Source organism: Centruroides sculpturatus, unplaced genomic scaffold, assembly GCF_000671375.1.
Source record: "Centruroides sculpturatus isolate CEXI.00-Female unplaced genomic scaffold, Cexi_2.0 scaffold999, whole genome shotgun sequence".
In the NCBI taxonomy this organism is placed as follows: Eukaryota; Metazoa; Arthropoda; class Arachnida; order Scorpiones; family Buthidae; genus Centruroides; species Centruroides sculpturatus.
The window spans coordinates 178,767-193,516 of NW_019385237.1; the positions used below are offsets into that span (position 1 = coordinate 178,767).

Genomic DNA, 14,750 nt, shown 5'->3' on the forward strand with positions numbered 1-14,750 from the left:
AGTAAGATTATTTTATTACAATTATAAAATTGCTAATTAATTTGTTTTAATTATATTAATTATTGTGACTTCAAAGGATCTGCAATGAGGGCCCATAGTTGAGGCTCCACCGTGGATCCTTACGAGATGTTATGGGCGTTGATTTCAATTTTATAGTAAGGGTGTTAGCACCCATTTCGGCAATCACTGCTTTAAACTATAGTTGGCATTTATTGAAGTGCTAGCACATCCTGTACTCGACATTTGTTCAGAATTTCTCTGGTTTTTCTAGCCACTTCTTGAAATGCTAACCTGATTTCTGCAGATGTTAAAACGAGTGCATATTTCGGCATCTGTCTAATGATTTCATGTAATATCTAATGGCTTATTAGCACGTGGTGTAATCCAAAACAGTTGAATGTTTTCCACACGTCTATATGTTGAATGTGAATTATTTGATGAAAATACACCAATATATAGCAATCATATCAAGATAATTGCTTTTTGTTAATATGATAATACAGCAAGATATAATGGCTATACGGACTGTGTGCCAGAAGAATGTGTCGGCCGGATGACTAAGAATCATTCTACCGCTCGGGGGAATCCTGGATTGAATCCAATCGTGCACCTCCCTGGGAATTTTCCGGTATCCAGAAATCCGCGTATAACAACATACAGAAATGCAAAAACATTCGCCGTTTTTTTATTATGCCATATGCTAATGAGTCTTTAGGCATTACATGAAATGCCTAGCTTCATTAAACATATGCTGAAATGTCCATCCGTTTCATCATAGGCAGAAACGGGTGGACATTTCAAGAAGTGAGTAGAGACGAGACCATGTGGTGAATTAACTTCTCCACAACTTCCTTCAAATGTTTTTCTATATAAGCATTCCGCTTCAGGATCATGCTTCAAGATTTCGGCATTCTATCAGATTCCTATCTGATGGAATGCCGAAATCTCAAAAAGAAAATGGGAAACATATACAGTAGACCTATATGCATATATGAACGGAGTGGAAAAACTGTCTGAAGATCAGTTTCCTGATACTGATTTCTATATAAAGTGCATGAGTTTGTAGAGGAAAACGAATTATAGGAGTTATATTTGCAAATATTGTAACAGAAATTCTTACAATACTATCAGTACTTTATTATTATTATTATTATTTTGCCAATCCATCCAGCTAGTAAAAGTTTCTGGGGAAAACAGAAAATAATATATTATTGACTATGCAAAATTTCTTAAATAAATCTTTCATTATGAATACAAATATTTTAAAATAATGTATGATTTTTTTAAAATATAATTTAAAGCTTTGAAATTGAACCGTCAATGGTTGAGCCATTTTTGGAAGGTCTAAGTTTGAATGATGCTCTCGAAGAAAATCGTATATTTATCATCGATTTGGAAGTTTTACAGAACATATACACTGTGGAAAATACAGTGGTAAGTTTAAAAACATAAATATGTAAAAACGTAAAATATGTTTTTATTTTAGTTTTTAACTTAATAAACTTTTTTCCTAGTTGTGTTCACCTCTGGCTCTATTTTATTTGAATAATTCAGGAAATCTGATGCCAATTGCTATTCAATTATTTCAAGAGAAAGGACCAGATAATCCTGTAAATATTTTGAATTTTTCATTTTTTTTATACGTTTTTGCATCAGTTATATAACACATGCGACGAAATAAGCGCGAATATTTACGCCGCATCGTCAATTAAGCATGAGTAAACTAAAAATTTGGAATATGAAAACGAACAATGACGTAAAATAAATTAAAGAAAACATATTTGATCAGTCTCTGTTTAACAAAATCAAATCTCCACGGTCTGCTGCCTTTCGAACTTGTTTTCACACGTTCCGAAAGGTTCTCAGTCATAACTGGCCTCCCAGATGCTAATACACTTTGCTTTATATCTCAGCCATACTTTCCGCTTTAACTGATGCCAAAACCGTAAGATTATTCTCGATTGGGTACATTAGGCACATCGTTTTCATGAAGAATGTACCGTATCTCGTGTTGGTCAAAGGCAGGATTTCTCTCTCGAGAATAGTGGAAAGTTCTTCAAGAATGTGACTAGCCTCTTCTTAATGAACTCGGTACTATACATTCTTATTCGTATGTTAATAAAAAGTTTACATGGTGAAGACCCGAGACCACACGCGTGGAGTTTGGTTATCCAAGCCAAAACTTTCGTCAGAAACTTTGCGTGACGTTTGAACTGACAGAACTTCCTTTTCTTTTTTCATAGTGACATTTATTTCCAGTACATTCGGAACCACCCAATGTAAAAACGAGATTCGTCGTCCGTAACATTCAGGTTGTTTTTGCGCCGCAGATCTCCTTTGTTCATTCGTTGGCGTAACCTTGTTTGTTTTCCTGCTTCGCAATGTATTCGCGTGCAGAATTATTTTCATAATGATAATATTTCTTTTATTATTATTTTGAACTTTTGACCTAGCTTACCGAGAGACTAGTCTACCTTACCAACAGTGGCATCAACAGCTGCTAACCAACACTTCAGTCAATTCAACTCTTTTTCTTTTACTTCCTTCAGCTCTAAATGACATTTTCTTCTTTTCATCTCTCTTAATTGTCATATGTCGTGCTCTATAATGCGTTTAAAACGTTTTACATTGAAAAATTTACCTTTCATCAGATTTCTAGTATAAAAATTCCAATGATTTTTGTACGTTCGCCTTGTTTAGGCCTTCCATTTATAAAAATCGAGTGATTTTCAAAGAACATTCGAAACTGAATAAGCAACTGCGCGTTTAATTCCTTTCTTCACGCGAATTGTACAGGAGGTAAAATGTTATTCCAAATTTTTAGTGTTTTTTTTTATTTTAAATAATTTACCTTTTACACAAATACTTAAATTCTAATACAACTGTGTAAGCCATTGGTACTTTTATTTTTAGAAATTTACACACGGGACACGCGCCAAAATCAACGATAGTGTGCGCTTGTGTTATACAAATATGTAAATTTTTTCTAGTAAAAGAACTTTAATAATATAATATTCTAAAATTAATGTTATCGACGTATTTTCTAAGCTTTTCTCATATATAAATATCGTTAAAAAATGCATTTAAAATATTATTTTTAGGTATTTTTGCCTTCAGATCCTCCTTACACTTGGTTACTAGCAAAACTCTATTTTAATAACGCAGATGCTATATTTCATCAATCGTGTACACATTTAGGTAAGATTTATTATTATATTATATTAAATTACAGGAATTTATAAACAGATATTTGTATATAATGTCAGATATAATACCATTGAACTTGTAACGAAGAGAATATAAAATATTGTTTTATTATACTATCCACGTCACAGAACTTGACACTCCTATTGACATTTTAATCACATGATTTTCTATTTAAATTCTAGAATTAAATATAAATTTGTTTACGTCATTACATTATTGTATTATTTTTATTTTGGCATGTGGGGTGCGCGTACAATCGCTACGCGCGTCGTCGCGATTAATTTAAATCTAAAATTAATTACGCATTTATTAACAACTTGATGACAGAATTAACAGCAGTTTTTTTTAGTTTAATTATAATTAAATCAAAGGCATTGTATTAAAATTTACATAGATATGAAGTTAACTTTCAATTGAATCAGGTCATGTAATGTTGTTGAACTCTGAATGAATAGTTTAAATTCTAGTTTAAATTTAAACAAATCTAGTTTAAATTTTTGTTTTATAGAATAAAGGTAACAGAGATTCATTCTTAGTTTAAAAAATAACTGTAGAAGAAATTTTACAGAATTAAAAAAATTATTTTTTTATTCCAGGTATTACTTAAAACAAATGGCATTTTAATATATAGAATTAATAGTGTTATGGAGAAATTATTTTAGTAAATTAATTTCTCCATAACACTATTAGTGTGTAAGAACAGATGTTTTCTATATGAATCCTAAGAGAAACTGAATATGCAGCTTGAGTCAACAAAAACCATAAAATAAACAATCATCACACCTATAAATCTGCTTTATTATTGGAATGTGTGAATATTAAACAAGGAGTTTCCTTTCTTCCTGTTAGAATGTTGTAATTTCGCACTCTTGTTTCGAAACTACAAGGTAACCTAACACAGATGGCATTGATTCAATACAGGCTTCCTGTTTAAAACAGAAAAAAAAAGAGCCCACATTTATGCCTAGAGGCAGGAAATGACGTAACGATATTTCTGAGTAAAATATTTTAGGAGTGAATCTGGAGAAAACCCACAAAACCTTTAAAAATTGACTAATTCTCCTATACAAGCTCTAGATGACCCTGTGTGAGACATAAGGTATATAGCATAGGCGTAAGGCCCTGTTTGGAGAAATAAATTAATAACTAACAAGTGAATAGTTCATGGACAGAAGATAGTGAGATTGAATGTTAAATTTCATTATTATAGTTGACCTTGGAACTTGCACCTCTTCATACTTCAAAACATAATATTGGTTTACACATACCAATCATGGTTTAAAATATTAATTATCCTTAAAACACAATTTTTATATAACGTAAAAAACTAAAAATATTTTATAAAGAATTTATTTTTATGGGTTTTTTTTAAATATACTTATCAATGTTAATTAAGAAATTTCTCTTGAATTACATTATTATAATTCCATATTTTTAATATCTAGACATACATATAAATATTTTTATGGGGGAATAAAAATTGATAATGAATTTTCACTTAAGGTTTAACTCATTTGTTGATGGAAGGCGTGGTTATTTGTACGCACCGTCATTTGTCACCATCTCATCCACTTTTCAGATTAATGTCACCTCATTTTCTTTATTTGTTGGCGATCAATTCGTGAGTACATTTTGATTTCACTTTAATTGTTCTTTCTCATTTATTTTATTGAATCTGCCGAAATAAATTCGATTTTATAAACATTCTATTTTTCAATTTATTTCATAACAAGTCAACTGTATTATTAAATGAGTTGTTTAATGAGTTAAACTGATAATTGCGAATATTTTAAATAGTTTATAATTAAATTAATATAATATTTTATTTAGTTATTTTTGTCAGGAAGAGATGAGGCTGTTTAAAAGAAAATATTTCTTTTTATAATTAATATAAATTAAGTCGGGTGCGACGTGCGCGTCACTCAACGCGTCGTGTCGCGTCGAGTGACGCGCGATTTAATCTAACAAATCGCATTCGTATTATATTGTTATTTATTATAATTAATCTGCTTTTATTGCAGAAATATATTTTATTTTATCTATTTCTTTAATATTTTAACTCAAAACACAAACGCCGTGTTTATTGATAATGTGCGACGCGAATACGCGAAGCGACACACTCCAGTAATAGAACTACAATTTGAAAAAATAATAATAAAATAATTCAATCATTATAAATATTTACAAAATATATTTAGACTCGTCTTAATAAAATACGCAAGATTACGTACACAATTAAGTCATTCATTCATGGCTATTGGTCACCTATTCTACAATAGCCATTCAGTATGAGGAAAATTTTAAACGGGTGCAATAGAATGTTACGTAATTTGAGCAATATCCAAGAAACTTTAAGCAACTTTATTTCCTATTTAAAAGATTATTAAGTGTTCTAGGAAATTTCCTTCTTCCAAGTAATTTTTGATGACCCTTTAATAGGCTATCCAGCTTCCCGTGATGTGATAAAGAAGAAAAATATGTAATGGCGACACGTAGCGACATAACTATTATATCGCTATTATATTCTGTTTATAATCTACCTGCTTAGTTAAAAGCATAATTATTTAAATTATATTAATTATCGGAATATATTTTACCACTAATATAATATAATAGTGATAAAATGTATTAATTAGGAAATAAAAAAGGAACAATGTGATTAGTGTAGTAGATAAGCGGTGCGATGCGAAGCGACGAGAAGCGCTCCAAGCAAAGTATGTTAATATAGGCTATATTAAAATGTAGAAGAAATTACTTTTAAATACATATATATTTTATCAATTTGAATTTCTTAAAATAATGTTATTTTATTCTTCTTTTTATTTAATAAAGGAGAGGATTAGAAAAGTTAATTTCTCCTGGAGGATGGGTGGATAAAACCATGAGTACAGGATGCAAAGGGATGTTTCAACTGATCAAAAAATGGTTAAAAAAATTAAGCAAAATAATCAATAAATAAATAAATTTAAGAGTTTTTAACACTAAAGGAAACATTTATTTTACTGCTTTTAGTTTTAAAAGATGGAAAATGGACGTGAATGGGATATTGCCTAATGAATTTGCATCGAGAGGAGTAAGTTAAAACCTTCTATAACTTGTCAAATGTTTTAACTCAACAGTAAAATACTTCTCATACTTTTCTATAATAAAATTACATATACGCTTAAACTTAACTAAATTACATATTAATAATTAGAGAGTAAGATTTCATATAAGACGTGACGCGACGCGACGCGATACGATATGACGCGCCGCGACGTCTTACAAAAGGCAAGAAAATCCAGAAAATAATTGTTTGGAATTTACTTATAAATAGAAAACTAACGTAATTAGAACAAATAATCTCTTGAAAAATAATTCTCGAAAAAATAGAGCATTATATATATATATATAACAATTATTAATAATACAAATTTATTAACCATTCATAACACTTAAATATGTCATGAATGGTTAATAAAAATGATAAAGATGCGAATTTAAAATTAAATCAACAACTTGAAAATACAGAAAATGAATGTTTAATTTGGTTTTATTTACTATTTTGAGAATATTTAAAACCACAATTGATGGTTTCTGTACAGAGTAATGTCAAGGTTAACATGTACCACTCTGAAAGAACTTGTTTTTATGAAGTTGTTAATATTCTTTGACCTTTTAAAGCATCCAGAAGCTCATTATATTGAATCAATACGTCTTGTTATTTCCTAATTCTATATTTTGTATTATAATGATGATAATACATAATTATTGAGTAGAATCTCAAAAAACAACTGTATCTATTCGTTGTTCTTTTAATGTTAATTCACATGTTCTACTTTGTATAAACAATAAGAAAAAAAATTTAATGTTTTCTTATAGTTTCATGTTTAAAATTATTATTTAATTATATAGTTTTCAAGAAGTAATCATTACTTTTTTTTACAGGTAAATGATCCAGAAATTTTGCATTATTATCCTTATAGAGATGATGCAACTGCATTGTATAACTCAATCAAAAAATATGTTTCGAAGATTGTTTATCATTATTATGGTAAAATTTGTTGTAAACTTTGATATAAATTATGTTAAAATATATTAAAATGTAGCATCTTATAGAGAATTCCGAAAGTATAATTGAAGATTGGGAATTACAGAAGTGGAGAGAAGAATTAACCAAAGACAATGCAGAAGGAGGAGTTGGACTTAAAGTAAAATCATTTAATTTTTCGTCTAATATTTATTTGTTTCGTTAATAATGCGCATTCTGTGATTATTTTTCTACTTTTCTTCAATATTTTCATCTATCAAATCCTATTTTATAGATAAAAACATTCTGAATTTATAAATTCGAAAATAAAAATATGTAAAATATTTTTAAAAAAATTATTTGAAAATTGCCTAATCATGTTTTAGGCATTATTCACATTATCCATTTCGAAAATTTTAATAGTAAAACTATTTTAAAATATTCAAAACAGAAAATAAATTAATTTCTTTCTTATATATATGAATATTTATTAAATATATACCTAATGTAACAACTTGTAGCCATAATGTAATTTCTAATAATCAAGATTTTATGCATTTTTCACGCATAAAAATTTGATTATTCCATCTTTAAAACTCCTTAAAATCCTGATATATTTATACTAATATATGATATAGGCCTAATATATAACAAAAAAGTCAGAATTTTATGAAGTTTTGGAGTTTTGTGTAGTGTTTATGAACACATATATAATGGTTTAATTTAGAAGTGAAAGGAGTGCCTATGATAATATACAGTAAAACTTGTGTAAACCGGACTCTGTATCCTACCTAATATCTTTTCCGTTTTAAACAGGTTTTTTTACCTTTTCAGTTCTAAACCAGTTCAGATTTACTTAATACATATTCATATATAAGAAAAATGAATAATTAATTAATTTTACTTACTCTTTGAGTATTTTAAATGCCTTTTTAAAGAACTTTTATACCTTAAAAACGAAAAAAAACCAATAATGAGTCAATTAAAGTTTTTATAATTTCAATGAATTCTTAAGATAATTTTAAAAGTAGGTTGCAAATATTTCCTACTTTATTTAATATCAGAACGTTGACTGACCCATTAAACTTGTAAGAAAGGTAGAATTATGTATTAATACTTTCATTTTCTGTTGACACGTGGAAATTTCAGTTTCTGATAACTTTTCAATATTAAATTCCCGTTTAGGGAATACCAGGAAATCAAGGATTTACTCAAGTGGATGAAATCGTCGACGTTGTCACGTCAATCATTGCCATCTGCAGCATTAATCATTCGGCAGCTAATTTTCTACAATTCGACGAATATGCCTTCCCTCCTAATTATCCCGCCATATTATATGGAGAGCCACCTCGCGATAAAGTAATTTTTTTTTTTTTAAATTGATAAATAATAATTTTTAAATATATTTTTATAATTAAACTAAATCGTCGTATAATATTTTTTAAAATAATTTTTATTCTTAAAAAGAAATTAAAATGTTTTAATAACATACGAGTCTCTTCAAATAATTAAGCTAAATTAAAGTATTAATAATTTATTCGTCCTTCGTCTGTAATATAATAGAAAACAAAACGGTCTTTACCGCCATCTGGTGAAGATTTGTATTATTAAATTTTTAATGTGTATGATAATAAGCAGGAAGCGAAGTTTTCTTTCAATACTTGTTTCCATATTTACCCTTCTCTATCTCTTCTAGAATCTTTTCTTTTTTATTTTTTAACATGTCAAATATACTATTTCCTTCTTAAAAACTAAGTCTACTCTCCCCTAAACGCCTCTTGATATCTTATAAACCATCGTATTATCTATTCTTTTATCTTTCCCTCATTAACATCTCTATTTTTTTCCCATTCTTCTTCTTTATTTCTTATCCCTTGTACTGTACAATCTTCGGAAGAATCTTCACTTTTTCAAATTTTATCCTCTTAACACATTAATTTCCCGTTTTAAATCTTTAATTTCTATAAAATATATGCCTTTTCCAAACAGCTACCATCTTATACTTACAAGTTCCCTCCTCCTTTCTTCTCTCAGCCTGCGATACGAGTCCTTTATTGTTTTTATTGATTTCTTGCACGAATTTATTCTTCAATCATTTCACCATATTATTAAATAATTATCTATTTACCTATCTATCCTCTTCAAACTTTTTACATCTCTAGTATTATTCCCGACAAAGGTGAGATGCTATGGATAATCCTTATTTATTTTTATTGCTTTCGGAAGGGATAAATTCCATATTTATGAATTTCCCGGTCATACCAAGAAGTTTATAAATTTGGAATTTACGTCCTCCACTGAAGAGTGCCCACCAATGACCAAATGGATGAAACCACCGAACTCTAGAAGTTAGTCGCGGGTTCGTGCCTGAAAAAAGGGGCGTATTTCGCGTGTCTAACAATTAAACAGGAGCTAATTTCCTATTGAAAGTCTTACCGGTGGTATCATTCACTAGACATATCATGAAATTCTTGAACTTTGCATACTGCCTTTTATTTATTTATTTATTTATTATTTTAATTGTAGACACCTTTAACAGAAGAAGATATTTTAAATCATTTACCAGACAAAAGCGTTACCCTAGATATTATTATAATTACAAGGTTACTGAGCATGAAGGGTACAAATTCATTAGGAGATTTCGAAGTTCAGTATCTTTACGATCCCGTAAGCATTGAAGCTGTTGAAGAGTAAGTACAGTACTAATTTTTTTTATAACATTATTTCACTTTTTTATAATTAAAATATAATTATTAAATTAATTTTTAAATAATAATTCACAGTTTAATAACGTAATGTTCGATACCCATGTTGTATTCGGTACCCATTCTCCTTAGTACAGTTAAGAGGAGTTAAACAATTTTCGGGGTAAGAGTTACGGGAAGTTACGGTGATTAGATGGAATTATATTACATTTAAAAATATTAAATAGGTTTAGGGCCTTTATATATATGCATTAATAGTGGTGGCCTAATACCTTCGCGCGAATTAAACCTGTATTACTAATATATTTGTTATTTTATGAATTATAAATTTTATTATTTTACGAATTAATTTATATTCTTTATATATTTATTAGATTANAACTCTTTATTGGTAAATCACAGCACTGTCATATTCTACACCAATCATCTTTGGTTTTTTACCTAATGAAATATACTAAACATTTACAATATTAAAATAATAGGAAAAAAATATTGTTAGTTTAATCGAGATCATCCACTATGGACAAAATGACATATACTATGGACAAAATGACACATTAAGTATGGACAAAATGACATACACGTAAAAACTATAAAATTACTGACAAAGTTCACAAATGAAACGCTTGGCTCTTTTAGAAACGTCAGCGCAAGAAGCATGAGCCCAACGGAAACAATTTATGCATCGTAACCAGTCTTCTCCAGGCTTAGATCGGGAAAAAACATCATTGCAATATATGCATGGACAGTCTTCTTCATCATCTTGAGAGTTATCAGAAAAATTGTTTTCCTCGAGTAACTTTTTAGTAATGTTTCGTCTCCTTTCCTCTGGCGGAGCTATGGACTCATTTTTTGATTTAATTGCCTTTATATTAGGAATAGAAGTTAAAACTAAAGAGGTTTGTCGAGTCACGTGATTCGTTGCAAGTTTTTTGTTATGTGAAATATAATAAATTTGTAAATAATATGTAAGAAAGAAAATAAAGTTTTATACTAAAATTTCTTTTAAACAATAACGAAAGACTTTGTTTCGAAGACATTTTTGATAATTAATAAAACGTTAAGAGATTAAGGTAAGTTCCTTAACTAAGCTCTTATGGAGTAAATAACAGGTATGTCATTATGTCCGTTGTCTATGTATGTCGTTTTGTCCATATAACGTTATAAAAAAACAAAATTATAAAATAAATACAAAGATGTTACTTTTAATGGAAAAAGTTATTTAAGTGCAACAACAAATTCTTGAGGGTTGAAATAAATGTTACACAAATAGATAAAATAGTGAAAAAATTACCATCTATACAAAAAAACTTGTTGCAAGGAAAAAAACTCGTAACGTATCATTTCTTGTTGTCGGCCATGACACCCGGGCGAATGAGAGGAGTACGTTCACATTTTGACAAGTTAGTAAGAGCTGCTCGGATAACATTGTGTCATGGTCAGTTGCGAGCTTGAGACCGCCAAATTCGAATTATGTTGCCTATGTCATTTTGTACGTATATGTCATTTTGTCCGTATTTCCCCTATATGTTTCTCCCATTGTAACAGGCAATTGCCGTATTACAAATAAAGTGTAATTTGGATTGGATAAAAAAACGGATGGTCCAATACACCGTTTTGAAGTTCGAACAGATAAATTTTAATTCTGCGTATATCAATGGGGAGGAGTTAAGCCCCTATATCCCTCCCCGATGCCAAAACAAATACGAAACAGAGTATAAACACACACACACACACACACACACACACACACACCCAACTTCTTACACGTTACAAAGATTAAAGAAATTTCCCTTTTTTATCAAATAATTTCCATAAAAGTTCTACTCGATTGTCTTTGCGATTTTGATTATAAGAAAAATTGAAGAAGGCAACAATTCCGATAAGTTTATTACATTACTTTTCCTACTCAATGATTAATAAGGTGAAGAAAGCAGGAAAAATCTTACACATCATTTCATAATTAAGGGACGTATGTATGTATCTATCTACCTCCAGTGTATCATCAAAAAAGAAAAAAAAAATATCCATTGTACTAATGATTTTGAGTTTTATCAGTTATCTCAAACAACGTAGATTTTTCCAATATGTTCCAAACAAAAAAAAAAAAAAAAAAAGCGGGGGAGAATGCACGGCTCTAAAAACACGTCTCTTCTTCCATCAACGTAACACCAGACACGCGCGCGCGCGCTCGCGAACACACATACACACACACACACACTGTTATTAATCTAATAATGCTAACTGTCAATCAAGTAAAAATAAACCGCAAGTTTTTGGGATGTTGTAACAAAGATACCTTATTTTAAAATTCATCGTGTTGGCATTTTATTAAGATTGATGCTCGGTAGAAAAAGTTAAGCTTTTAATGCTCCGTTAAGGAAAGAAAAATAAAAATAAAAATAGAAAAAAAAATTAAGGCTTTGAACGTCTAAATTATAAAATATCTCAATTGTCATTTTACTAAAAAAAAAAAAAAAAAATTCAAAATGGTTGCTGCGTTGATAATTTAAGAATTAAAATTCGAAATTAACGTTAATTAGAATGTTATACTACTAAAAAATTCATTTTTGGGGATTGTACTACTAAAATTCCTATTAAATTATATTACTAAATTGAGAGTTATACTAATAAATTAATAGTATATATATATATAGGATGACCTAAAAGTTTGTTAACCGAAATATATTTCTTTTTAATGTTTCGCGATTCAGTCGATTGATTGAAAGAGTAGAAAATATACAAGTATATCTGTTAACTGCATTTTGGGCCATTATCTATTTTCTACACTTTAATAGAAGGTGGTCCAAAAGCCAGTTAACACACATACATATACGTTTGTACGCTTTTAATCATACGACTAAATTAAAAACCGTATATATTTATTCAGTTAAATAACTTTCGGACCACCCTACATATTTTAAATTAATGCATAAATACAATATATAAATTATATAAATTACTGTTATAACGTACACAGAACAAATTAATACAACACGCAACATAATAAATAACGCTAAAACACAATACCTAATTAATATAACGTAAACGAAACGAGAATTAATTTAATTCACAACACACAAATTGACACAATACAGAAATTACGTAACATAAAAACTAACACGATATACAAATTAACGTAATACAAAACACACAAATTAAATACAATGCATAATAGCGGCGGATCAAACAGAATCGAAAGGGTGGGACTAACTCAATAATTAAAAAGTACAATACCTTTTATTAAAATGTATTATATTTTCCATAGAGCAACAACTCGGTTAATAGTTAATTTATACAATTACGTTAAAACTTTTGTAAATAATTAGAACGATAATATTATTGTAATAATACTATGTAATATGTTATATTATTTAAGTAGGGGAAATACGGACAAAATGACATACGGTTTTATTTTAGGTTCATAACTCTTTATTGGTAAATCACAGCACTGTCATATTCTACACCAATCATCTTTGGTTTTTTACCTAATGAAATATACTAAACATTTACAATATTAAAATAATAGGAAAAAAATATTGTTAGTTTAATCGAGATCATCCACTATGGACAAAATGACATATACTATGGANTAAAATAATAAACGAAATAGTTATATTATTTCACGACAGATGGCAAGATAGTTTCGAATTATCTCACACTGAATTTCTCAACCAGTAGATCACGAACCTCGGAGTGGTGTATTACTTCCGAATATTGTCACGGTCTTCCAACGCAATTGGAAACGATGTTGCCAATTTAAACTGCTGAAAAGCACTTATCAAAAGATGTTATTACGAAAGTAGTACCTGTTTACCTTGTCTGTTTGTCACTAATTTTTCTTCGTGTCCTTGGTTTTTGGATAGCTTCAAGTGGTATTTATGTTATTACAGTAGTTCTTACATTGCAAATTTCGTGTGATTCGGGTTAATGTATAGTTTAAATATTTACAACATTTCTATTTTCTAATATAAAGGACTCTAATAACACTCTAGGCCGTCTAGGGCCTTACACTATGAAGGACCTCGCTCCATTCTAATGAAGTATTGACTGGATTAATTAACCGTTGGACAAAAAATAAGCAGGTCAAGAAAGAGGGAGACCACATCATTGCCTTTCATTGATCTTGTGGTACAAAACTCAAATTATGCAGTTAAACCATGGTCCACAAAACTAGGCCCTCACAATAAATAAAAAGAAATTAATTTAAAGTATTTGTTGGCGTAGTTTATTTTGAAAAATAAAATTTTATTTATTTTTTAAGTTTATTTTTTTTTCTAGTTTATAAATTCGTTGATATAACATTAAGCATCATTTGTAACATAAACAGAACAACTGTAAAGATAAATCAATAATTCAAATTGTTGTAAATATTTCAAGAGAATATTCAATTTTTAGGCGAATTCACTGCATCAATGTAGAATCAGTTGATAGAATCGGTTTGCCTGCTTCATTCACTTTTCCCTTTATATAAATAACTTTACTCTAAATAAACCTCTTAAAATAATCAATTTAATAAAATTCCTTCCACCAATCTTTATAAATATTTTAATTTAAAAAATCTAAAATAGATTTCTCAATCTTTAGTTATTTTTTCTTCAATTATTTTAAAGTACAGTAAAGAAATTCTTCGGAATGGAACGATCTTTTATGCTAAGAAAAACCTGTTTAAAGCGGAAACCTGCCAAATTGGAAAAATATTCAGTACACTGCTATTCTGGTTTATACAGGTTTTATTGTATTAAGTACAGTACCTGTACTTATTACCTACTTAATAAATTAATCTTTCTGTTTAATATATAAATATTTATTTAAAAATTAATTTATTT

The 14,750-nt window shown here is 28.9% G+C and overlaps 1 protein-coding gene across 1 annotated transcript in view; it reads left to right on the top strand.

Annotated features, from left to right (window-relative positions):
* Positions 1–10,240, top strand: part of LOC111636557 (allene oxide synthase-lipoxygenase protein-like) — a 21,089-nt gene extending 10,849 nt beyond the window's left edge. The window contains exons 9-18 of the mRNA XM_023381837.1: positions 1,302–1,434; positions 1,515–1,610; positions 3,102–3,198; positions 4,711–4,828; positions 6,040–6,132; positions 6,220–6,280; positions 7,135–7,240; positions 7,306–7,397; positions 8,402–8,575; positions 9,743–10,240. Of these exons, the coding sequence (XP_023237605.1) occupies positions 1,302–1,434; positions 1,515–1,610; positions 3,102–3,198; positions 4,711–4,828; positions 6,040–6,132; positions 6,220–6,280; positions 7,135–7,240; positions 7,306–7,397; positions 8,402–8,575; positions 9,743–9,910 (1,138 nt within the window). The 3' untranslated portion in view covers positions 9,911–10,240. The remainder of the gene's footprint in view (positions 1–1,301; positions 1,435–1,514; positions 1,611–3,101; positions 3,199–4,710; positions 4,829–6,039; positions 6,133–6,219; positions 6,281–7,134; positions 7,241–7,305; positions 7,398–8,401; positions 8,576–9,742) is intronic.
* The last annotated feature ends 4,510 nt before the right edge of the window (positions 10,241–14,750 follow it).